The 24,956-nt window shown below is 53.7% G+C and overlaps 2 protein-coding genes across 3 annotated transcripts in view; one reads left to right on the forward strand and one right to left on the reverse strand.

Moving 5' to 3' along the window:
* Positions 1 to 3: 3 nt before the first annotated feature.
* Positions 4 to 16,119, forward strand: DHX38 (DEAH-box helicase 38). Of its 2 annotated transcripts, XM_040982427.1 has the most exons (26): positions 4 to 210; positions 2,257 to 2,579; positions 2,986 to 3,173; positions 4,098 to 4,202; positions 5,014 to 5,161; positions 5,271 to 5,389; positions 5,475 to 5,551; positions 5,778 to 5,933; positions 6,319 to 6,480; positions 6,637 to 6,744; positions 7,058 to 7,170; positions 7,502 to 7,639; positions 7,873 to 8,059; positions 8,180 to 8,365; positions 8,669 to 8,809; positions 9,172 to 9,282; positions 9,370 to 9,486; positions 9,680 to 9,787; positions 10,133 to 10,245; positions 11,122 to 11,330; positions 11,423 to 11,577; positions 11,970 to 12,260; positions 12,429 to 12,554; positions 13,001 to 13,096; positions 14,294 to 14,415; positions 15,668 to 16,119. In XM_040982427.1, exons 2-26 carry the CDS (start codon positions 2,257 to 2,259, stop codon positions 15,750 to 15,752), a joined length of 3,684 nt encoding a protein of 1,227 aa, XP_040838361.1. In that variant the 5' UTR covers positions 4 to 210; the 3' UTR covers positions 15,753 to 16,119. The 2 variants fall into 2 exon arrangements, with proteins under 2 accessions (XP_040838361.1, XP_040838360.1); XM_040982426.1 differs by lacking the exon at positions 4 to 210 and having other exon boundaries at positions 1,896 to 2,579.
* Positions 16,120 to 18,462: 2,343 nt separating this feature from the next.
* Positions 18,463 to 24,956, reverse strand: part of PMFBP1 (polyamine modulated factor 1 binding protein 1) — a 43,052-nt gene continuing 36,558 nt past the window's right edge. The window contains exons 14-20 of the mRNA XM_040982047.1: positions 22,956 to 23,120; positions 22,340 to 22,507; positions 21,897 to 22,064; positions 21,000 to 21,103; positions 20,427 to 20,501; positions 19,173 to 19,411; positions 18,463 to 18,707 (exon numbers count right to left, since the gene is read on the reverse strand). Of these exons, the coding sequence (XP_040837981.1) occupies positions 18,691 to 18,707; positions 19,173 to 19,411; positions 20,427 to 20,501; positions 21,000 to 21,103; positions 21,897 to 22,064; positions 22,340 to 22,507; positions 22,956 to 23,120 (936 nt within the window). The 3' untranslated portion in view covers positions 18,463 to 18,690. The remainder of the gene's footprint in view (positions 18,708 to 19,172; positions 19,412 to 20,426; positions 20,502 to 20,999; positions 21,104 to 21,896; positions 22,065 to 22,339; positions 22,508 to 22,955; positions 23,121 to 24,956) is intronic.

A 24,956-nucleotide genomic window follows, 5' to 3' on the forward strand; every position in this document is an offset into this window, starting at 1 on the left:
GGTAGAGGAAGCCACTGGCCGCGTTCGGTTCCACACCTGGATGCAGGAACCGGCCTTTTCCAGGCTACTCTCGGTGATCTTGGATGGCTAGAGGGGGCTGCGCAGAGTATGCTGGGACAGTGATGGCCGCTTTCAGGCTGCGGGTTTTGGCTCTTTGAGGTAGTCTCAGCGCCGCCCGCGCGCCCGACCCTGCCCTTGGGGCTCCAGGAGGTGAGTGTCTCTTCTTCCTTTCCGTCCGGCCCTTGGCCCGTCGTGGCGGCTCCCGGCGGTTGGTCTCCATCCTTGGTCCGGGTTGGCGAAGTCTGGTGCGTGAGGTCCCTCAGCTGTCCTGCCTTTGGGGACGCTGCGGTCAGCCCGCGATCCCCGGCCCTTCCCCTTCGGCTGGCCCCCGGGTGCGAGCCGGGGGCTCCGGCAGGGCTCCGGCATGCAGGTCGGTGCCCGGGGGTTCTCGTCGGGTTTGCCCTCTCTCCTTCCCGGTTGGCTCGCAGAGGCGCCCAGGGAATTGTTGCTCAGTGGCTGAGTCCTGTTGCCCCGTGTGGCCTTGCCCTAACAGGGACCGGTCAAGTCCCGCCTGTCAGATTTGTGTAGAAACGCTGGGCGGGTACCGGCTTTCCTTTATTAAGTTCACTTATGCACTTGAGCGCTTGTCAGGCGGGATCAGGACGGACAGGGTTCTCCCGGCTGCGTGGGCTGGCCTCCCGGGATCTCCTGGGGCACAGCGTATTGTGGCCACCTCGTTCCTACTACAGGGATCAGCAGCCTGCTGATCCGCCACCTGCCGAAATTATGGGAGTTTATCCAGACACTTTCTAACTAGGAACCGAGTGCTGGGAAGAGTTGCAAGGAATTGGTGACAAGTCGCTTGCCACCAAGCCTTGGGGCCACAGAGATATTTTCAGAAAAACCATGTTCTCACCCAGTGTTTCTCATAAAGACTTTTGGTGCCGTAGATTGTTATTCGACCAGTTTTGACTGCTTTTGAGGCGAGTTTTTCTAAGGACACCCAGGCTCGCACCCAGCATCCCTGCTGTGTTGTGGGGCGTCAGTCGGCTAAAGGGAAAGATAGGTAAGAAAACTCACACAAAAAAATCCCAAAAGTAGTGAGGGACCTAATCGGTGTACAGTAACAGAGCACTACAAGGAAATATAGTAGTGATGTTTCTGTGACTCTTTGTGGTCACATGACCCGTTGTTTTATTTCGTTTTTATAACAACTCTGTTAGATAAAGCAAAGATTGTTTTCATTTACAGATACGGAAATTATGGAGAAGGTAGGCATTTGGTCTGTTGGTTAAGATGCTGGCTGGCACAGGTCTCACGACATTGCAGTGCCTGGCTGGGTTCAATCCCTGGCTCCAGCTCCTGACCTCCGAGTTCTGATCATCTGGACCCTCAGAGGCAATGGTGACAGCTCCGTTCCTGCTGGTGGTGTGGGCCTGCACTGAGTCCTGGGGCATGGCTCCGGGGCATTAGAAAGTGAGCCAGCAGATGGGCGTGTTCCTTCTCTGCCAACTTCTTACAATTGTGATTTTGAAAGTCAGAGTTACAGAAAGCGAGGGAGGGACAGGCTCCTCTGCTGATTGACTGCCCAGCTGCCACGGCCAGTGCTGGCCCGGGCTGAAGCCAGGAGCCTGCTGTCCCGGGCTGAAGCCAGGAGCCGTCCTGGTCTCTCCCATGTGGGGGGCGAGGCCCAGGCACCTGGACCATCCTCTGCTGCTGCTTCCGGGCCATCAGCCGGAAGCTGGATCCGAAGTGAGACAGCCAGGACACAAACAGGTGCACCTAAGGGAATGCTGTCACAGGTGGCAGCTTCATCTGCTGCAGTGTAATGTGGCTCCCTCATAAAATGTTCTCAAGTATATGTGAGAGGGGAAGTCAGAGGTAACCTAAGAGTAATTGACAGTCAGGTTAACCCCCGACGTCAGGCCTGGTGGCATCTCCCCTCTGCACACGTGACAGGTCCTGTTGCCATTGTGACTGTCCCTCAGAGAGGGCCATCCTGCCTGGGTGGATGTCCACTCGGACTGGGTATGCAAGGCTATGTGGGAGCATGTGGTGTGTTAGTGTGGGCACCAGAGGAGCCTCGGATGCGATGCACAGGCCTTGACAACCTTGGATGGCCAAGGCAGTCCTGGGCTTGGCGGGGGGCGGGGTGTATGTTAACCACCCCAGGGTGCCCATTCCTGTGGTTCCTGGGGATGGCTGACCCCTCTCCCATCTCTGTCTGGTACCAAGTAGTCTGTCTTCCTTCCCGAGATGGAGGACGCCGGCGAGGATGCCTCAATCCATCGCTTGGAAGGCACTGACCTGGACTCGCAGGTGGGCGGCCTCATCTGCAAGACCAAAAACGCAGCCAGCGAGCAGCATGTCTTCAAGGCGCCCGCCCCTCGCCCTTCACGGCTGGGGCTGGACCTGCTGGCCTCCCTGAAACGAAAAGAGCGAGAGGAGAAGGATGACGGCGAGGACAAGAAGAAGTCCCGGATCTCTTCTTACAAGGACTGGGAAGAGAGCAAGGATGAGCAGAAGGGTGCCGAGGAGGAAGGCAGCGAGCAGGCTGGCCGGAGCAGCCGGAAGGACAGGTAAGGGGGAGAGATGGAAGCTGCACTCGAGCAGCCCGAGTGTCCACCGTTGGTGCTCCTGCTGCCCATTTAGTGCCCAGGCCAGCTGCCTGCTCCTGTTGGGCGCTGACAGCTTTCTGATCTTACAAGTTTATGGCTGAGAGCAGGTAGGCATCAGCCTTTGCCTGAGATTTCTGGGCGAAATTCAAAGGCAACTAAAGCGTAGATGATAGAGGTCGGATAGGGCTGGGTTGGGATGTGTAAGCCTGCAGTATCTGGCAGAGAGAGCAGAAAAGCACAGATGACCGTCCAGCACAGCCAGAAGCTTTTTTCCTAGGGAGGGCCTTTACCACCTGCTCTCCCTAAATGGTCAATGTGCAGAGGCAGGAAAGAGGACAGAAAACCCACCCAGCTCTTCCCGTTTCAGACACTACCGCTCTGCTCGGGTAGAGACGCCATCCCACCCCGGCGGTGTGAGTGAGGAGTTTTGGGAACGCAGCCGGCAGAGAGAGCGGGACCGGCGGGAACATGGGGTCTACGCCTCATCCAAAGAAGAAAAGGATCGGAAGAAGGAGAAATCGCGGGATCGAGACTATGACCGCAAGAGAGACAGAGGTGAGCTGTCCCCTGGGGTTGCTGTTGTCCATTTGTACTTCAGCCTTTTTCCTGTGGCCAGGGTTTCTATACTATCTGCCAGTTGGGCATTGTAAGATGTAAGTGCATAATGTCAGCCTGGTTGGTTGTGGCCTGTCAGGATTGGGGTTCAGGCAGTTTAAGAAGAACTGTTGCTTGGAACAGGAGCGATGGCTCTATTGGTGAATCCTCCATCGTTTGGTTTGTGTCCTGGCTGCTCAACTTCTCATCCAGCTCCCTGCTCATGAGCGGGGATGTCAAGTCGTTGGGCCCCTGCACCCTTGTGGGAATATCAGAAGAAGTTCTGGTTCCTGGCTTTAGACTAGTCCAGCTCTGGCCATTGTGGCCACTTGGGGAATGATCCAGCAAATGGAAGAACTCTGTCTCACCTTTTTTCTGTAAAAGTTGACTTTCTAATAAAAATAAGTAAATTTTTAGGGGAAAAAAATAGCTGTTGCTCTTCTAAAAAATGTAGCCAGCCGCTCTGCTTGAGTCGTGGTCCTTGTTTTATTATGGACACTGTGATGACAGTGGGAATGGGCGATATGTATAAGAAGCCAGGGTTGGCAGGAGTGCTGCCGCTGGGCAACAAAGCTGCAGGTGACATCCATCACTGGCTCACTTGTGTGACTCTTACAGCTTAGACTCGTAACTGCCGGAAGTCCATTCATTGCAGATGTGAAACTATTTTTGTGAATTCTTGCAGGAAAAAACTTACTGTAAATTTTGAACTTTGTAGCCAGTAACTTAAGTTTGGCCCCTTGAGAGAATGGGAGTATGGGAGTTTCAGGAAGCCACGGGTGGCGTAAGACCACTGCAGGTTGTACCTGTGAGTGAGCGGGGAGGATGCATTTGGGCACCCTGATGGTGGACTCCGATTTTAACCTCGGAGTGTGACTTTTGTAGATGAGCGGGATCGAAGCAGGCACAGCAGCAGATCGGAGCGAGAGGGCGGGTCAGAGCGCAGCAGCAGAAGGAACGAACCAGAGAGCCCACGGCATCGACCTAAAGGTAGGCCACGCTGTTTTCTGTGGTGCTTGTGAGGAGCCGAGTGGATCCAACACAGAAAGGGGGGCTCGTGCCCACCATGTGGCTGCTGAGGCGGTACCATGACCCTCTGTTCCACCATGATCCTCTTGGGATGCCAGGTCTGAGGCAGCTGGGCCCCACCCTGCCCCCTCTGTTGGAAGGGACAGGGATGTGCCCCTTGAAGGTGAGATGCAGTTTGCTGCATGGTTAGTTTTTCAAACAACAGAAAAGAATGGGTAGCTGGGAGCAGGTGTATTGAGAAGTGTTTGTATTTATAACCAGGAAGAGTGTGTTTGCAGAAGTAAATGGAAAATGTTACTGTAGGGGCTGGCAGTGTGGCATAGCTGGTTAAGCCTCTGTTTACAGTGCCTGCATCCCGTATCAGAGTGCTGGTTCATGTTCTGCCTCCCGTGCTTCTGATCCAGCTTCCAGCCCGTGTGACTGGGAAGCAGCAGATGTTGCTTGGGTCTGTGCCACCCAATGGGAGCCCTGGCTGGAGCTCCTGGCTCCTGGCTTCAGCCTGGTCCAGCCCTGGCTGTTAAACGCATTTGGGAAGTAAATCCCTTTGTCTTTGTCACTCTGGCAAATAGTATAACCAAGAACACTATAACATTGCTGAAAATGTTATAAGCACAGAAAGAAAGTGGGGCTTCAGGTGTCTTTGCAAACTGTCAAACCGCCTTACCTGTTACGGGGTAGGAGCCGCGATTATGGGTAGTGGAGACATCACGCAGGGGGACGATCCTGCAGCCTGACCTCCGTGTTTCCCGTGGCTGGGTCTCTGGGGACACAGACGCAGCCACCCCTTCCAGGTCCACCTGGGAGGAGGAGGACAGCGGCTACGGCTCTTCCAGGCGCTCGCAGTGGGAATCGCCCTCCCCGACGCCCTCCTACCGGGATTCCGAGCGGAGCCATCGGCCGTCCTCCCGGGATCGAGACAGGTGATGCTCCGGGTGGCGAAGGGGATCCGTGTGAGGAGAGTGGTCAGGAGCGGGAAGTGCGGCTCAGCTCTGGCCGCTGCATGATGCCGGGGTGTTGTCTGTCTTTCAGGTCTGTGAGGAGCAAGTACTCAGACGACACGCCTCTGCCAACCCCCTCCTACAAATACAATGAGTGGGCTGACGACAGGAGACACCTGGGGTCTACCCCACGTCTGTCCAGGGGCCGAGGTAAGGGCTTGTGCTGGTGAGGCCCGGCAGAGGCTGCGCTTGGGCAGCTGGGCACAGCACAACTCTGGCACCTGTCCTCTTCCAGGAAGGCGCGAGGATGGTGAGGAGGGAATCTCCTTTGACACAGAAGAGGAGCGGCAGCAGTGGGAGGACGACCAGCGGGTAAGTATGGCACGGCACTGGGGTCCACCCCTCAGGCCTCCTGTGCCTGTGTGTTGGCGCCATCCTGTGGTATCGTGATGGCTGCCAGCATGGCAGAGCTCCCCACTGGCAGCGCAGTGGCCTCTCCTCAGGGTTGCTTCACAGCTCCCTCTCCCCCTCTCCCTGCTAGCCCCCTACTCCCGACCTTGTCTCCTGCATAAACTGAGCTGTTCTCTGGGCCCCACAGCAAGCCGACCGGGACTGGTACATGATGGACGAGGGCTATGACGAGTTCCACAACCCCCTGGCCTACTCCTCCGAGGACTACGTGCGCAGGCGCGAGCAGCATCTGCATAAGCAGAAGCAGAAGCGCATTTCGGCTCAGCGGAGACAGATCAATGAGGTGACCGTCGCGGTTGGTGCGGGGTCCGAGGGGGAGTCAGGGCATGTGGGAGCAGCAGCAGGTCCTGTCTAAGTGATGAGATGCTTGGGTCCCTGTTGCCAAGGTAACCGGGTCTGTGGGCTCCTGGAGGAGAGGGGTAGGGGGAGTCTTTTCGTGACTTGGAAAGCCCTCAGCTCCAGCCAGGGACGGTCCCCACTCAGGTGTCTGTCTAGGGGCCCTGACTTAGCTCGATGACACTGCCTCTGAGAACAAAGTGACTCCCTGTCGAAGGCCCTCTCATATATCTTGGCAGCTTCCCATGGCCCTTCTGTGTGGGCATGAAGTGTGGACTTGCCTCGGGCTCTTTCCGGGTGTAGCCTGAGCGATGTCTTTTGTGTCCTCCCAGGATAACGAGCGCTGGGAGACGAACCGCATGCTCACCAGCGGGGTGGTGCACCGGCTGGAGGTGGACGAGGACTTTGAGGAGGACAACGCGGCCAAGGTGCATCTGATGGTGCACAACCTGGTGCCGCCCTTTCTGGATGGGCGCATCGTCTTCACCAAGCAGGTGAGTGGGCCCTGGCCCCAGCGGAGAAAGCTCTAAGACGGGAGAAGGGGCCACACTGGATCTGTGGGGAGGAGCAGCCTGTTTCATTTTGAATGGGCTCCTCGTGTTGATTGGCCTGTTGAGAGGGGATTTCTTTTTCTCTCTCACCTTCCACAGCCAGAGCCCGTGATTCCAGTCAAGGACGCCACCTCGGACCTTGCCATCATTGCTCGGAAAGGCAGCCAAACGGTACGGAAGCACAGAGAGCAAAAGGAGCGCAAAAAGGTTGGTTTCTTTTTGCCTGGAGTGGGGACATCTCTCCATAGGGTTTCTGGTGGAAGTTAGGACACCCACAGATCAGGGACCGCTCTCGGAAGAGGGCGTTGCTTTTCTTTGTGGTCCCAGGGTACAACAGCCACTGTTTGGTGTCTGAGGGCTGCAGGTTTGAGGATTGGGATGTGTGGCTCAGTGCACTGGTTCCTTGTGGGGGTTGACCAGCTGCTAGGTAAAGCTGACGTCAACTGGGGCTGAGTATCCATTGGCTGATGTCATATCACAGAATGGAGGCAACTTGGTTTTCTTTCTTGTCTTTTCTCAGGCTCAGCACAAACACTGGGAACTGGCTGGGACCAAACTGGGAGATATTATGGGTGTCAAGAAAGAGGAGGAGCCAGATAAAGCTCTGACAGAAGATGGGAAGGTGGACTACAGGTGGGTGGCAGTCTCTGCTGGCAATGGGCTTGATCCATAGGTTGGGACCTGGGCAGTCTCTTGCGCTCATGACTAAGGAAGCAGTGAGCTCTCACTCTTGGTCCTTAAGGTCTCTCTCCTTCCATCCCTATCTCTTCTTTGTTGTTGTGAATGACACAGTCCCACATGGCATTTCCAGTCCTCAGGTCAAACGGGCAATGTCTCCAGTTCCCTGGCTGCCGTGGTGTCTCCCTCACTGCTCTGGCCAACATGGGCCTCACGCTGATGGCACCCCCAGTCAGGAGGCCCAGGGTGGGCACTGAGCAGGTGCTTAGGCTGCCATGTGTTTCAGGACAGAGCAGAAGTTTGCGAATCACATGAAGAAGAAGAGTGAAGCCAGCAGCGAGTTTGCCAAGAAGAAGTCGATCCTGGAGCAGAGGCAGTACCTGCCCATCTTCGCTGTGCAGCAGGAGCTGCTCACTATCATCCGGTGAGTCCGCCGGGGCTGGGCTGGGGCCGGGGGCGCCGCGGGCACTGGGCTGCCCTGGCTTCAGGCATCAGAGGTGGCATCCCTCTTAGAGGCTGTTGTCTCGGTGACAAGGCTGGTCAGGAAGCAGGATTCCTGGCTCACTAAAGGGGCTGTGGGGAGGCTGTGGGCAGAGCTTGTCAGAGCTCAGACTGTCTTGCTCAGACTGATCGCGCTGTGCTTGCTCTTCCCTTTAGCGACAACAGTATTGTGATCGTGGTAGGCGAGACAGGGAGTGGCAAGACCACACAGCTGACCCAGTACCTGCATGAAGACGGTTACACGGACTACGGGATGATCGGGTGCACCCAACCCCGGCGTGTGGCTGCCATGTCTGTGGCCAAGAGGGTCAGCGAAGAGATGGGGGGAAACCTGGGCGAGGAGGTGAGTGTGTGCAAGTGCCAAACTGTGCAGCTTTTGCATGTTGCTCCTGAAGGGTGTGGTCTGCTAAGGCCTGCATCATGTGGGGGGTGTGCCAGGCCTTCTGAGCCATCTGATTCCCAGGTGGGCTACGCTATTCGCTTCGAAGACTGCACTTCTGAGAACACCCTGATCAAGTACATGACTGACGGGATCCTGCTGCGAGAGTCTCTACGCGAGGCTGACCTGGACCACTACAGCGCCATCATCATGGACGAGGCCCACGAGCGCTCCCTCAACACCGACGTGCTCTTTGGGCTGCTCCGGGAGGTGAGGGCTGTGGCTTGGATGCTTGGTGCCTGGGGGTGCCCCGGGGTGGGGGCTAGTCTGGGGATGCCAAGGGGCCTTTGTCAGGCCTGGGTTTCCTGTGAGGCCTCTGAGTTGCCGGGTGAGACCTGGAACCCTGGCATACTTTATTCTTTTTCCATTGAGTGGCTTGAGGTTGTCTCAGCTGTGGCTCTGCTGCTCTGCCTTCAGGACTGTGAAGATTCTGCCATACCAGGCTGCCCAGCCCTTGTTCTATCTGGAAGTAGCACTGAGGGGTCAGGATACATGAGTAACCTCTTCTCGTAGGTTGTGGCTCGGCGCTCAGACTTGAAGCTGATTGTCACCTCAGCCACTATGGATGCAGATAAATTTGCTGCCTTTTTTGGAAATGTTCCCATCTTCCACATCCCTGGTCGTACCTTCCCTGTTGACATCCTCTTCAGCAAGGTACTGAGCATGACCGTCTGTGCCGTGCACTTTTCTGATGAGAAGCCAGCTGGGCCTGGGGATGGGGGTGGGTTAGGGTGCTCAGCTGGGGGAGGTGCAGTGTGGCATGGGGCCCGAGGGGCAGCCTGTAGTGCCAGGTTCCCAGGACACCCGACAGTGCTAAGGGTGGTGGGCTGCACTGAGCCCTTCGGGCAGCACAGGCCCTGGGGACACTGGAACTTGTGCAGTGTCCTCTCCCAGGCAGACCTTTCCTAGGGTGACAGAGCCACTGAACCCAGACCAGAGCCAGGGCCACGGGGTGCCTGGGGGGATGTCCTGCCCAGGTTTCCGTGAGTCCTGCTGACTGCCGACTGCTGGTGCAGACCCCACAGGAGGATTACGTGGAGGCCGCCGTGAAGCAGTCCTTGCAAGTACACCTGTCCGGGGCCCCTGGGGACATCCTTATCTTCATGCCTGGCCAAGAGGACATCGAGGTGTGTGCCTGGGTCCTGACTGGGTGGAGCAGTTGGGGCCTGCAGTGAGTGCTGGGCTCCCTGATCCTGAGGCTCCCCTGTCCGCAGGTCACCTCCGACCAGATTGTGGAGCATCTGGAGGAGCTGGAGAATGCACCTGCCTTGGCTGTGCTGCCCATTTACTCCCAGCTGCCCTCTGACCTCCAGGCCAAAATCTTCCAGAAGGTATGACAGCGGGAGCATCTCTTCTGGGTGCTCATCTTGGGGTCTCCTCCACTTCCCCTGAGCAAGAACAGGAGAGCGAGTAGAGAGAGTGCTCCCTTCCTGGGAGGGGCTGGGGTGCGGGCGGCCTCCTGCCTGTGGTTCTCAGTGTCCTGATGGCCTTGACTTGTTCTTCCTGCGTGTCCTGCTGGCTTAGGCTCCAGATGGCGTTCGCAAGTGTATCGTGGCTACCAACATCGCTGAGACCTCTCTGACTGTTGATGGCATCATGTTTGTTATCGATTCTGGTTATTGCAAATTAAAGGTAAGAGAGCAGCCCTGGGTGCTTCATCAGAGCCGACTCAGCATAGCGGTGGGAGGCCAGGCCCTAGTCCTTGAGGCGCACTTGGGAACCACAGCTGGAAGTGGTGGTGGTGCTGCGAGGAGGGTGGCACTGGGGACGGATGTTGCCATGCATGTGGTTCAGTTAATCTTTGTGAGAACGCGACCTGAAAGATGGTCAGGAGCTGAAGTTTGCAGAAGAAGCCTCTTCTGGTTTTGATGAGGATGTTGCTTGAGGTACCTGATTGCTGAAGGAGGGCTCCCTTGCTCTGATGCCGCCTTCCCTTCCCTACTCGGCCCTTCATCAGCTCCTTGCTGCCCCTCCTAGGTCTTCAACCCCAGGATTGGCATGGATGCCCTACAGATCTACCCCATCAGCCAGGCCAATGCCAACCAGAGGTCAGGGCGAGCTGGCCGGACGGGCCCAGGTCAGTGTTTCAGGTAGGAGTCCTGGGCAGCACTGGGATTGCTGGGGAGAGCCCAGGCCAGGCAGCACCTGGGGTGCTGGCAGGCCTGGAGGTGAACCCAGGCTGCAGGCTGCTCATCTTGGGCAGCTGAGTAGCCATCCTGAGAGCTCTGGGGTCCAAGGCAGGCCCTGGTGGGCTGCTGCTGCAATGGTCAGTACAGCCTGTAGTTCCCTGAGGGTGGATTTGAACAAGGGACAACGTTGGTTCTCTTTTTTTCTTTAATTTTCCTTTATTTTTATCTTCAATTTTCATTTGAAAAGCATAGAGGTAGACAGAAGATGATCCTACCGTTGATTTTTTCACTTTCCCTAAATGCCTGTGATAGGCAGGGCTGACCTGTGAGACCAGAGCTCCACTGAGGCCTCCTGTACCTTCTGCTGCCTGTGGGGGGTTCCCGTGAGCAGAAGGGTAGACTGGGCATGGAGCTGGGGTTGGTTTCCAGGCTCGCTGCTAGGCATGTGACATTCTAGGTGTGCCTCAATTTCTGTATCATCTGGCTGTCCCTTCTTCTGTTTTGATTTTCAAAAATAACATATAGAATTTTCAAAAATAACATATAGGATCAGATAATAAGAACATCTTGCCATAATTCTGGTTCCAGAAATGAAATGAGCATGTCACAAGTGTTGCATTGTGGGGTGGAGTTTTGTCTTGGCAAAAATGACTGAAAGAAGTAGGAGGAGGGAGAGGAGCTGCACATTCTCCCTTTGGTAGTTCATCCCTGCCAGCTGTTGTGGGGCACACAGGCAGAGAGCAGGGATGGTGGTGATGCTCAGGCAGCTGGGTGTGGGTTGGGCTGAGCAGGCAGCGTGGTAACAGGTGCAGCAGAACTTGGTCTTGTCCCTCGCAGGCTCTACACCCAGAGTGCCTACAAGAATGAGCTCCTGACCACCACCGTGCCCGAGATCCAGAGGACAAACCTGGCCAACGTGGTGCTGCTGCTCAAGTCCCTCGGGGTGCAGGACCTGCTGCAGTTCCACTTCATGGACCCACCACCAGAGGACAACATGCTCAACTCCATGTACCAGCTCTGGATCCTAGGCGCCTTGGACAACACAGGTGCTGTGCCCTGGGAGCGAGTGGGGCCTTGTGGGCACTGGTGCCAGCCTGTCTCCCTGCTGTGCACTGAATCTGGCTGTGCTCCTCTCCAGGCGGTCTGACCTCCACAGGGCGGCTGATGGTGGAGTTCCCACTGGACCCGGCCCTGTCCAAGATGCTCATTGTGTCCTGTGACATGGGCTGCAGCTCTGAGATCCTGCTCATCGTCTCCATGCTCTCGGTTCCCGCCATCTTCTACAGGCCCAAGGTGGGGCATCTCTGCTGTCTGCCTGGAAGGTCCAGCCAGGGTTCAGAGTGGAGAGCTTCTCCCTGTGTCTTGGAGATAGAGTGGGAGGCAGGAGTTAGTTTCCAGGGTTGAGTTTGCCACCTTCTGTTAAGCAGGGTTGGGGAGGGAAGGACAGGCTGGATTGGTGAGCGATCTGGAACTCTGCAAGAGCATCTTTTGTCTTCCAGTTTGGGCTCTGCCTGAGCCATCATGTGTGAGAACACATAACTGTATTGTAAATTCTTTTTACCTGTCCTGACTAAGGCAGTGTGTTAACATGCTTGGGTGCTGGGTCAGGGAGTGGGGAAAGTTCTGGGATGCGCCGAGTAGGCCGGGCTCCCCGTGCTCAAGGTCAAGGGCCTTTATTTTGCCAGGGCCGAGAGGAGGAGAGCGATCAGATCCGAGAGAAGTTTGCTGTCCCCGAGAGTGATCATCTGACCTACCTGAATGTGTACCTGCAGTGGAAGAACAATAATTACTCCACCATCTGGTGTAACGACCATTTCATCCACGCCAAGGCCATGCGGAAGGTCCGGGAGGTGAGGGCCCAGCTCAAGGACATCATGGTGCAGCAACGGATGAGTCTGGCTTCGTGTGGCACTGACTGGGACATAGTCAGGAAGTGCATCTGTGCTGCCTACTTCCACCAGGCAGCCAAGCTCAAGGTGAGCCCTGGCCGTGTGGTGGAGCTGTGGCAGCGTCCGCGTGATACCTGCACGAGGACCAAGTTCTTCCATTGTCTCTGCATTTCTGCAGGTCTGGTGTTAAGTGACGGGGTAGTCCTCTCAGGCCACTCGTTGTTGACATGGCCACCTGTTGTCTGTCTTTCCTAGGGAATTGGGGAGTACGTGAATATCCGCACGGGGATGCCCTGCCACTTGCATCCCACCAGCTCCCTCTTTGGAATGGGCTACACCCCGGACTACATAGTCTATCACGAGCTGGTCATGACCACCAAGGTGAGGCTTTTCCAGGTGTTTGCATAGCATAGGCCCACCTGCCTGGCCAGGTCGCGGTGACCCTTCCTTGCCTCCTGGTAGGCGCTTTGGGCTTGGGAGGCTTGAGGCCTGGGCACCTCAGTGCATTTGGGGTTGGTTTCCAGCTGGGGGTTGGGGATCTGTACACAGAGGGGCCTGTCGGATGCAGAGCTAGCAGGATTCTGTCCTGCTTGGTCCTCGGGGCAGGCCTCCCCCGTGGGTGTCATCAGCAGGGTTTGCTGAGGGAAGGCCTGTCCTGGGAGTGCAGGAATTGGGGTGGGAAAAGGGATTAAAATTCCACTCTCTGGGGCTTCCTCCTGCCCTTTTCAGCCTTGCAGGCCCCTTCTCGTGGCTTCTCCTCGTGGAGCGGTTCTAGGAGGGACACTGGCCTTCTCGTGACCTCCCCTCTTCTGTCCTTGTGCGTGCAGGAGTACATGCAGTGCGTGACGGCTGTGGACGGGGAGTGGCTGGCGGAGCTGGGCCCCATGTTCTACAGTGTGAAACAGGCGGGCAAGTCGCGGCAGGTGAGGACCCTGGGCTTGCCAGGGAGGCGCTGTTTGCCCCTTAGCTCATCATCTCTGACCTCCTTCCTTCCCTCTGAAAGCTGTGGATCAGCCAGCCTGGTGGGACTGGTTCCTGCTCCCCTCCTCCAGGGGCGCAGTTGGCTGAAGTCCAATTAGCCCCCAAAGTAGAGAAAGCTGTGGAAGGAGTGACTCCGATTCTGTCACTTTGTGTTCTGTTCTCACTCCCACCCTTGTCCAGTTTTCCCCTGGAGTGTTTTAAGGCTCATCTCAGACTTGTGTTATTTAATCCCTAAGTACTTGAGTGTGTGTCTGGCAGGAAGGACGTTGGCACTCCTGATGCGTCCTCGGTGTCCTCAGTGCTCCTTATTCCGACTTCCCTTTTCTGTAGCGTTGTTGCTTGAGTTGGCATCCAAACATTGCCATTGTTGTGCATGGTAGCTCTTTGATCTAGGACAGGCTTCCTCCCATCCTTTTTTTTTTAAAAAATGACATTTATTGGAGCAGCCAGGTCATTTATCAAGTAGAATACCTCATGTGATGTTTTTGGTCAGTGGCTTCTTCATGGTGGTGTTTAACTTGTACCTCTACTTCATGTACTTTCTATGACCTAATAGTGAACGTGAAGGCTTGCAAAGGTTGGAGCTCAGTGCTCAAGCAAAGACGGGTGTGTGTGATGGGATGCTTTTCCTTCAGATGCCATTAGGAGGCATGCAGGGTGCTGAGTGGCCCCAGCGGTGCCAGCCTCCTCCCTGCGTTCTTGGTCTCTGCCACTGCATCCCGAGATTGCCATGCCCATTGACGACTGCTGCCTGGATCCATTATTTAGAGTTGCCAAGTGCTGCTGGGCTGTTGCTTATGCCCTTTCTAGCACTGCAGGCCTGGACGCGTCTCCCCTCTGTCTGTCCTTTCCTGACAGGATATAATGTCGTTTCCTGTACTTCCTGACACTGTTATAAAGTTGATGAAAAAGTACTGAGTACTTAATTGAATGGATTGCTGGGACATGACTGGTTAGCCTGAATCATCCTGCCTCTGTCCCAAGTCAGTGAAAAAAGCAGATAGCTGCAGAAGAAAAGATGGCCATGGTGCTGCGGCAGGAGCTGTGTGACCGCTTCCTCCGGAGCTGGCCGGGGCGGTACGGTGCCTGAGCCGAGGCACACGCGAGGACAGGGCCTCCTGACGGTGCCCCCTCTCTAGGAGAACCGCCGTCGGGCCAAGGAGGAAGTCTCTGCCATGGAGGAGGAGATGGCGCTGGCCGAGGAGCAGTTGCGGGCACGGCGGCAGGAGCAGGAGAAGCGCAGCCCCTTGGGCAGTGCCAGGTGAGCTCTGGTCTCAGGATGCTGGGCGGGAGCCTGCCCAGGGAGGAGCCCTGACACATGGTCATGATTATAAGAGGAGTGGGATGTATGAGGATGAGCTGGTGGCAGAAGTGGCTTCTGCGCTGGGTAGTCACCTGTGGAGGCCCATGGGGCATTCCAGGCAGCTTAAAAGGTGCAGTTAGAAACACGCAGCTGCAGGTCGCTGCCATGTGCTAAGCCCTGCCATGGGCTGCAGTGCAGGGCATCTCCTGCCGTCGGATGGGTGCAGGTGCCGCTCTCTGTGCGCTGCCCTTGAGATCTCCTGAGTGGTGTGCCTTTCAGCCTCTGGGCTGAGCCCAGAGTTTAGCCACACCTGACAGGTTACGGGGACAGTCCACTTCAACACTACTTGCCAGATAGCAGGTGGCTCTTACTTCTGTCCAACTTGTTAGAAATTTAGAGATCTTTCGGACTCCTTCAGGCTCAATAGTTTACTAGAAGGCCTTGGAGAACCGAGGAAAGCACCGTACTTGACCGTTAATCTCGGTATAGCACAAAACAGATCAGAATGACCACAGGGAAAGGCCCCCAGTGAGAAGCTTCCTGTGTCACCAGGGCCAAGGGACCGTCTCATCCACTGGTGTGTGACAGTGTGTTCTGGACACTGCCAGCCAGTAGAGTTCACTGTAGTGTTGGCATCCAGGGTATCTGTTGGGGCTTTATAACAAAGCCTGGATGGCTGAATCATGGGCTAGAGGTGGAACTTCTCTGGCCCCTGTGAGATCAGGCTCACACACATGGCTTCAAGCTCTAGCTGATACTCGTTGGATCTTTTTGGCCAGTTTGGCTTGTTTCAAGTCATTTGTTAGTTTTAATTGTTGAGGGATCTTGCCATGAGCTAACTCATTGGAGACCTGGGTGGAGCTCCTGGCTTTTGGCTTCGGCCTCGCCCAGCCCTGGCTGTTGTGGCCATTTGGGGAGTGAACCATTGAGTCTCTCTCTATTGCTCCGCTTTTCAAATAAATAAAAAGAAGTAAAACAAAGAAACATCTGTCTTAAATATTCCCAGACAGCCATCAGAATGAGGTAACTTTCCTTTAGTACCAACTCAGTCCAAAAGGTGGAAGGCAGGAGGTGGGAGTGGGTTGGGGGTAAGAATCTTGAGCCCACAACCTCCCGCATGGGCCGGACGTGGCGAGGCCAGATGCTTTGTACTGCTGAGCACCTTGCTGGGCCGAGGAGCAGTGTTCCTAACCCCTGTCTGTGCTTCTAGGTCTACAAAGATCTACACACCGGGTCGGAAAGAGCAGGGGGAGCCCATGACCCCTCGCCGCACACCAGCCCGCTTTGGGCTCTGAGCGGAGGCCACGCAGGAGATAATGGCAGCCACGTTGGGTCCTGCGTGCTCCAGCATGACAACGCTCTCTCATCTGGAGATGGCATTGTCCCCGGGCCATTGCTGGCGGGCTGGGCTTTGCCACACGATGGGGAGATGCTCCTCAGGGTGGGAGCTGGGAAGCAGCCCCAGCTGCCAAGTGGACAGCAGGAGGTGGCTGGGTCCATCTTGGGACAAAGGCCATTCTGAGCTGCTGGATGTATGAGCGACTGGGCTGTGAGCATGTCTTTTTTTACTCCTTATGTAAAGTAGCGAAACAGACCTAGAGGTAATTGTAATTTGGTTATAGTGCAGAATTTGGAAATAAATTTATCATTTGTAAAATGTGATTGCATTTCTCACTTTCTTTTTGCTTTGCCCTAATTTTAGGATGGCTTTTTCTTTTGAATACGTTGAGATTTTGATAGGGATTGCGTTGTATCTGTAAACCACTTTGGGTAATATTGCCATCTTAATACTAGATCTTCAAACAATGAACGTGGGGTATGTTTTCATTTGTTTATGTCTTCTTTCAGCAATTTGGTAGTTTTCCATGTGCAAGTTTTTCACCTCTTTGGTTAATTCCCAAGCATGTGGTTCTTTTTCATGCTATTGTCAGTGTTGTTTTTGTAACTTCCTTTTCATTCTGTCCATTGTCAGTAGGCACATGTGAGAATGCTACTGAGATGTGTTGGCTTTGCTTCTGGCTGCTTAGCTCTCCATTTTTTTAAATAACCTTCTTAGGGTTTTATGTGTATAAGTCATTTGTGAACATATATAATGTTACTTCCTTTCTAATTTGCATGCCTTTTTATATTTGTTTCCTTGTGTAATTGCTTTGGCTGGATCTTCCAGGACCCTGCAGAAGAGAAGTGGTTAAAGTGGGTCTTTCTTCTCAATCTTAGAGGAAAAGCTTTCAGTCTTTCACTGTCAATGTGACGTTTGCAGTGGGTTTTTCATGTAGCTTTTATCATGTTGAGGTAGTTTCTAAACCTAGTTTGCTTTTTTTTAAATCATAAATGAGTATCAATAATTTCTCTTTATTATCAGCTGTTTCCGTGTTACTCTTTTTTTTTTTTTTATAAACTTTCTTTTTTTTTTTTTTTTTTTAAAGATTTATTTTATTTTTATTGGAAAGGCGGATATACAGAGAGGAGAGACAGAGAGGAAGATCTTCCGTCCGAAGATTCACTCCCCAAGTGTGCACAACGGCTGATGCTATGTTTTCCCAGGCCACAGGCAGGGAACTGGAAGGGAAGAGGGGCCGCCGGGATTAGAACCGGTGCCCATATGGGATCCCGGGCGTGCAAGGCGAGGACCTTAACCACTGCGCCACCGCGCTGGGCCCTCCGTGTTACTTTTGTAAGTCGTACTTCTTTGGTTATTTATTTTATTTTAAAGTTTGAATTTTATGGTACAATTCTGTAGAGTCTGGGATTCTCGCCCTGCCCCAACTCCTACCCCCTCACTGATTTTCCCCATGGTTATTTCTTAAGGAATTACAGGCAGTCAGCACTCAGCTTCCCTGACCTTCCTCTTGTGTTTAGAGAAAGGACATTCTCAATGCGCCCCTCTTCAGTTAGGTCTTCTGCCTGCTGCTGTCTCTGAGCCAGCTGGCTGGGTGACACAGGGGATGTCCTGCCCTGACTGCTCCCTTAACTCACCACCTGCTTTCCTCTGATGTGAGCACTCCAGAAAGGCCACTGACAACTCACTGAGCAACTACAGCATTCAGAGTATCTAGGGTTGTCCTTTTCGTCCGGGTACACAAAATCAGTTTGTAAATTATAGACCTTTTTTTTTTTTTTCCAGTTTCAATGATTTCTGAACTTTGGTTTGTGTCAAGGGCCACAGCTAGAACTAGAAAGCAGTTTCAGGACAGAATCACATCTTTGAGTCTCTTGTTTTCTCTAGCAAATCCACTCCTCTAGGTCAGTTTGGGGAACGTAGTCAACAGTGAGACCACTGCATAAGATGCCCGTCTCCCCCACTGAGCCCGCACTGCTGGGCCCTGGCAGGAGCAGCCTGTGGAACGGGCATGTGGGAGCAGGGGGCGATTCTTGGTGTTTATTTGGCTGGGGGAGGGGGGAGGCAGTGATCCTGCAGACTCATGGCCCACCAATGTATTTCTTCCTTTTCTTTTCCTGCCCACCCCCGTCAGAAATAGCAGCTCTTTTATTTTCATTCTCTTTACTTTAGTGGCTACTTCTCATTTTCTACAGGATAGAACTATAAATTCTAGACATGAACTGAGTTTAACAAAATTCTCCCCCAATAAAATCGTTTAGCTGTCCTTGGAGTTTGCTATAATGGAATTTTACTTGTATTGAGGTAGCTAGGGAGAAAAATAAAATCATTAAGAGAAAGAATGGAATGTGGCCAGAGAGGTAGCAGATGGTTCTCCCACTGCCCCGTGTGGAAAAAGCATCTTTTATTTTTCGTCCTTTCTTTCAGATCTCAGGGTTACTTGAGGTTTTTCGGTTATATTCTTTTTAAATTCCAGACAGAGAAAAGAAAGCTAATCATCTCCCAGTGTTTTTAAAACACTGGAAGCTTGTTTTGCGAATGAGCTCTATTTTGTAAGTGGGAGAGACCAAACTAGTGTCTTAGAACCCGGACAAACGGGCATGGTTGCGGCAATGGGTGCTCGCGGCGGCTGGTATATGCTGCAGGACACCAGAGCTCACCCAGACTTTGTGTTCATGTCTTTATTTTGCCATTTGGGCCTGGGGTGGTGGAATGGTTCCAAAGCTTGCTCCATTGCAGGGAATTGGACAAAACTCAATGCTAGCATCTTGCAAAATAGGTTGGGGCCTTGTTACGTTCCTGAAGAGCTGATTCAGGTCAGGAGGACAGGGGTAGCAACTCACCATCCTCTGAAACTCACGCATGCTTATGATGCTCAGGCCAAGATGCTGAGTCTAGCAATATGAGGAACCTGAGGGGACAGGGAGGAAGTGAGAGTAGAGATTAAAGGGGTGATTCCTCAAGGGCTGGCCTCATGGGCAGCAAGAAGGGTGATCATGGGCCCAGGTGGGATGGGTGCTGGGGGAGTCTGGGGGCTTTCTGAGTACATAGCAGGGAGAACATGCTGGCTGTATCTGGTCCTCATCTATCTCTACTCTCTGAAAGGGACCGGGTCAGGGGAGGGGACAGCCTGAAAGATGGGGTACGTGGGTGTCGTGAAAGGTTCTTACATCAGAACAGGCCTTAGTTTGCCTTCTTCTTCTACAGAAGCAGAAGCAACTGTCTGTTTCGGACTAAGTCAAAGAATGACTCAAGGTCACGTAGACTTCTTTTCCTTAACTGGATCCCTAATGTAGTGATTTTTACAAAAATAGTGTGGCCTATGGGACCACAAAAGAAGACATTCCAACAGCCACAGAAAGGGTGCCAGGTGTACCTGAGCAGTGGGGCAGCCCGAGGTACTTGGTGAAGTCCAGCCTGGGGCTCAGATCCTGGGGCGTGCCTCTCCAGCCCAGCATACCACACACTTTGCCCTTCTGTGTGGGCTCCACTTTGCTAGGGCATATCGCTTTGCTGCAAAGCTTCTGATGCCCGGCTTTTATCTTCTTGTCTTCAATCTCATTCTTTAGCTTCTTGTTTTCTTGCTGCAGATGGATCATTACGTTGTGGAGGTGGCTGTGGGCAGGCACAGGAGGGAAGGGTGGGTGTTTGGTCAGCTTGGTTCCAGATACGAGCTGCCATGGGAAACGGCACGGCTGCTCAGTTCTTCTCAGAGCTGAGCTTCTATGCTTGGGGAGAGAGGCCTGGGGCAGGCATTGGACATTGCTTGGAATGCTTGCATTCTGTATTAGAGGCCTGGTTGAAAGTTGCAGTTCCCCACTCCTGATTCCTGCTCACGTGCACCCTGGGAGGCAGCAGGGGATAGCTCAAGGGCTGTCAGGTCCTACCAGCCGCTTGGGAGACCTGATGGAGTTCTCAGCTGCTGGCTCTGGCCTGGCCCATGCTACAGTGAACCAACCCTGCCTTGGGAAGCTGGGCAGTGGCACTGGATCCTAGCTCTCAGTCCTCCATCTCAGGCAGACCCCTCCAAGACCTCTTCTACATTGTGGACCTGGAATGAGGGTGGATGCACTGTCTCCAGCCTTGCTGTCACCTGGTACTTCACCACCTCCAATTGCTAGGTGTGGATGTTCACTACTTCACCTCTTCTTAAACTTCCAGTGCTCCCCAGCACCTTACTCTCAGCTGACTCAACTTTGACTATGTGCAAGAGGCAAGACGGGGGTGGGTGGGGAGTGAAGTCACAGGGGGGAGGGACCTAGGCCCCCAGATGAGTAGATGGGACAGGGGTGCTGCCTGCCCCAGCCAACCTGGACTGCCCTCGCTAGACTCCCAACACAGCTGCTGTGTGCTCCTTCATCTGGGAGTCTCTGTTACAGCAACTCTCCCCAGCTGGGAATCCAGACTGCCTCTCAGGACCTTGACCTTGGACGGTCACCAAAGGTGACCATGGAAAGCAGCAGAGAGACTACCACCTTTGTCTTATTGCGGGAACCAAGGCCCAGAGAGGCCACGTGATGCCCCCAAGGGTTCATGGGTGCACATTAGTGGTTCAGGCAGCCCTGGCTCCATGCCAAACCTTGTCACTGGGGCACAAGGGGAGCAGCCAGGATGGTGTGGGATGACTTACTCCTTTTCACCAGTCAGCTTGGCAATGTATTTGACCTGCTCCCGGAGCTTGTTTCCGAGTTTCTCATTGGCAACCCTGTGAGAAAAATTGTCAGAAGTGTGGCCAGTTCCCCCAAGTCCTCAGTGAGGATGAGACTGGCTGGGTGGGACACTGGGTGTTCTTGGCATGACGTGCACTGGATTCTGGACCACCCACATGTTGACTTGTGTTTAGCTTAGCAGCTTTCTAGCACCTGGTGACTAAAAGCCGCCTACACAACATCGTGACTCCCAGGTGAGCTTCCAGGGGCCCGGGCGAAGCTGGATCCTGCTTTCAGAAGAGCAAGTGTGTGTCCTAGCATGGCAGTTGTCCCACCTAGGACCCACTCTGAGTCAGGAGGGCTTTCAAATTTGCCTGAAGAGGCTCATGCCTTGTGTCTTACTGCAGCCATTGGGCTTGGGCAGACTGCATTGATTCTCTCAATAGCAGCTTGTCTTTCTGTGTGTGTGTGTGGTCTTTTCTTTGGCACGTGTGTCATTTGTTAGCTCAGCCCAGGCCAGGGGAACTGGTCTTATTTTCTTCTCCCTTACTTACTTCTGCTCTTTGGCCCACTGCTCCATGTTACACATAATCTGATCATTCTCTCGGTGGAGCCTGCAGGTGTCTTTGGGCACGGAGCGCTGAGGCAGGCAGCAGGTCTTTGGTGTAAAGGAGAAAATGAAACGGTCAGAGTGGGAAGCTGAGGTCGGCCACCTCCCTCCCCCAAACTCAGGCCTCTTCTCTCTGCCTGGAAGAAGAGGGGACACGATGACTGTTACCCGGCCTAGAGTCACCCCGGGCCCTCTGCAGCTGTGTGGGCTGCATCCCACGCAAAGGAAACATCTCTCAGGGACACAATTTATGGCAGACATGGAGTAGATCTGACCACTGAGAATGATCCAAATGTCAGGGCAAAGGCACTAAAGTCATTTGAGAGAGAGAGAGAGAGAGAGAGAGAGAGAGAGAGAAAGGGAGCAGGCTATGTCCATCTGCTAACAGATGAAAGCAAGAGGTCTGGAGGAAAAGACACCTTCCTTCTAATGTACACAAAGGCCCTGTGGCCACCCCAAGATGTCCTGTGGCCTCTGGCCATGAACTTCACTGCATGCGAGCCTGGCATGGATGTGCCCAGGTGGTTACTCAGCCAGCGCTCCCATAGGGTCAGGGGCTCCTGGGAGGGTCAGGATGTGCTCTGCAGGGGGCCTGTGCTGTGGCCTGGTTGAGGAACCTAGAGGTACATTTTCTGGATTGGGGCCTCCGTACTGCTTCGGTAGCTTTCCACAAGCAGACAGTTGGGGTGAGATGGCTGCTGTGGTCCCCAAGTGCCCAGCCCTGCTTCATGATGCATGCAGACATGTCCTTGGCTTGCTCCCAGGGGCCCCTGCCCATGCCAGGCACTGCCTGGCATGGGGGTGGGCCAGGGAGGTGCTGGGAGGCAGGAGGCATGCCTACCTCCTTCTCGTCTGCAAGGAGGTTCTCTTTGAGCGTGGTCATCTCCTCCTGGAACTCCCTGAGCTGCTGCTCTTTGGCTGCCAGCATCTTGAGGTCATTTTGGTGCTGCTTCTGCCACTGCAGCACTTGGTTGCTCATCTCCTCTAGCTTCTTGTCAAAGGTGTTCACCTGCTTGGGAGTCTAAAGTGAGGGGGAGGGAACTCCAGCTCCTCTAGAACCTGGAGATCCAGGGGGAGTGAACTGGTGGTGAGGGGGCGGAGATATTTTATTTCCAGCAGCCAGCAGAGGGCACCCCTGCACTGATCTTTGTCTCCAGGAAGCGCACAAAAGTGCAGGGAACCATTAGCCAAGGGGAATGATTTAGTGCTGAATAATTTTGGAAGCAGGAGGTGACCTTTCAGAGCCCTAACAGGAAGACAGCCAGAGCCTCTGGCTGCTCTCACCTCTAGCTCACTCTGCTGGTGGAAGCCCTGCAGTTTTTTCAATTCCATATTGAGCTTTTTCATCCTGTCCTCATAGGCGAGGATTTCATCTTCCAGGTGAGCCTTCTTGTCTTGCGCCTGCAGCAAGCTTCGTTGCAGGCTCTTTGTCTCTGAGGTCGCATGGTTGAGCTTCCAGGGAAAAGAAAGGGGATGAAAATGGTCACCCCTGAGTGGGGAAGGACCCCCCATTCCTCCCGCTCCCTGGCCCATCTTTCCTAGGGTCCCAGAGGGAAAGGAATAGACAGGGGTTGATTTTTCTGTACACACTCTACCTCTGGCTGCCCCTCATTCCTCATCTCCATTTGTTTTCTTTCCAGGCAGATGAGTGGATCAGCCAGGCAGGCTTGGCAGAGGGATGGGGTGTGAATTCCCCTGGCAGCCCATGCTTTGGGCAGAAAAGGCTCAGGACATTGGGCCTGTATCTTTGACCCCACCAAGCTTCCTAAAGAGAAAGCAGACTCTCTCTGGATAGCAAAGCAGAGGGCTCCTGAAGCTGATGACACCAGGCAGTCAGGAGCCTGGCTCTGGTGCGTCACTGCCTGGTCCCCAAGCGTCCTGTCTCCAGGCATGGCCTCACCTTCTCCAGGGCTTGCGTCAGGTCATCCTGGCAGGCACCCGACTTCCGGGATAACTCCTCATAGGTCTCTCTTGTCACCATGGTCTGAAGTAAGTGCCTCTCTTTCTCCTCCGCCTTCTCCAGCTGGGTCTTCAGGCTGGCAATGTTCTCCTTCTGGCGGTTTATCTTTAGGGAGGGACAACATCAGTGTCAAGGATCTCACAGGCACTCTTGGTGACCACAGGAAGTGGGCCGGGGCGGGGAGATAACCTCAATCTTGTTTAAAAGCTACAGATGTCATTCCAGGCACTCCCACACCCCACCCATCCATGTTTTCCCTTTTAGTTAGTGTATGCACCAATCAGAGGCAGTGCTGGGGACGCTGCATCATGAGACAACAGGCACATCGCGTCCGTCCCTCCTCTTCCAGACTCGGCAGTCTCTGATGCGGGTTTGGAATCCCAGGGTGGACATTTGGTGCTACAGGGAACACACTTGGTTGCGATGCCTGCATGTCATTGTAGAGTGCCTGGGTTCTAGTGTCTGGATTGATCTCTGTTCTTGATCCTAGTTTCCTGCTAATGAAACTGTGGGAAGCAACAGTGATAGCAAAAGTAACTGGATCCCTAATTCTCACATGGGAAACCTGCGCTGAGAGCTGGGTTTAGCCCCCATGGTCCTGACTTGCAGACATTTGGAAAATGAACCAGCGAATAGCACTGTCTCTCTCAAATAAATAAAAGTTTGTACTTTTTTTTTTTTTTTAAAGATAGGGGCTGGGGGGCAGCACTATGGTGTTACAGGCCTGCCTGTGGTGCTGGCATGTGTTCATATGACTTACGATCCAGTTCTCTGCTGGAAAGACAGTTGAGGATGGCTCAAGTCCCTGCACCCATGTGGGAGACTCAGAAAGATACTCCTGGCTCCTGGCTTCAGACAGGCTCATCTCCAGCCATTGCAGCAATTGGGGAGTGACCCAGTGGATGGAAGAGCTTTCTCTGTAAATCTGCCTTTCCAATAAAAATGAATAAATCTTAAAAAAAAATGATCCTGGGGAAACATTGTTGTGGCACAGTGGGTTAAGCTGCACTAACAGCCTCTCTCTGAGTGGGAGTTTCAAATCCAGCTACTTGGCTTCTCATTCAGTTTCCTGCTGATGTGCCCGAGAAGGCAGAGAAAGATGGCCCCAATCCACATCTTCGTGGAGACCCAGATGGAGTTCCTGGCTCCTGGTTTTGTCCTGGCCCAGATGTGGCTGTTGTAGCCATTTGAGTAGGGAACCAATAGATAAAAGATATCTGTCTCTATTGTTCTACCATTCAAGTAAATATGCAAGTCTTAAAGAGAGAGAAAGATAATTCTAGGTGGGCAAGCACTTTGCAAATTTTCATGCCTTACTTAGTCCCTGATGCAATTCACTAGACTTGATTTACCATAAAAATAGGAACACGTTGGGCCCGGTGGGATGGCTCAATTGGCTACTCCTCCTCTTACAGGCACCAGGATCCCAAATGGGTGCTGGTTAGTGTCCTGGTTGCTCCAATTCCCTTCCAGTTCCCTGCATATGGCCTGGGAAATAGAAGAGCAGCTCAAGGCCTTGGGACCCTGCACCCATGTGGGAGACCTGGAAGAGGCTCCTGGCTCCTGGCCTTGGATTGGCTCAGCTTTGGCTGTTGCAGCCATTTGGGGAGTGAACCAGTGGATGGAAGATCTTTCTCTCCATAACTCTGCCTTTCCAATAAAAATAAACATTTCAAAAAATATATAGGACCACATATAATGTGTGTTAATTGCTATTTTCCTATGCTAAATCTCAGGGCAGGGCACACAGTAGGGCTTCATAAATGGTAAATACTTTGAGTGAAACATTTCATTGTTTAGAGTTAAGGATCAAGAGCGTATATAATGCAGGCAAAAATGTGCTTCACAACAAGTCTGTGGGACTAGTGTTGTGGCATCGTGACTTAAGCCACCATCTTCAGTGCTGGCATCCCTATGGGGAATGGTTCTGGTCTTGGCTGT

Source organism: Ochotona curzoniae, unplaced genomic scaffold (assembly GCF_017591425.1).
Source record: "Ochotona curzoniae isolate NIBS_2020 unplaced genomic scaffold, NIBS_Ocur_1.0 contig_3622, whole genome shotgun sequence".
NCBI lineage: Eukaryota > Metazoa > Chordata > Mammalia > Lagomorpha > Ochotonidae > Ochotona > Ochotona curzoniae.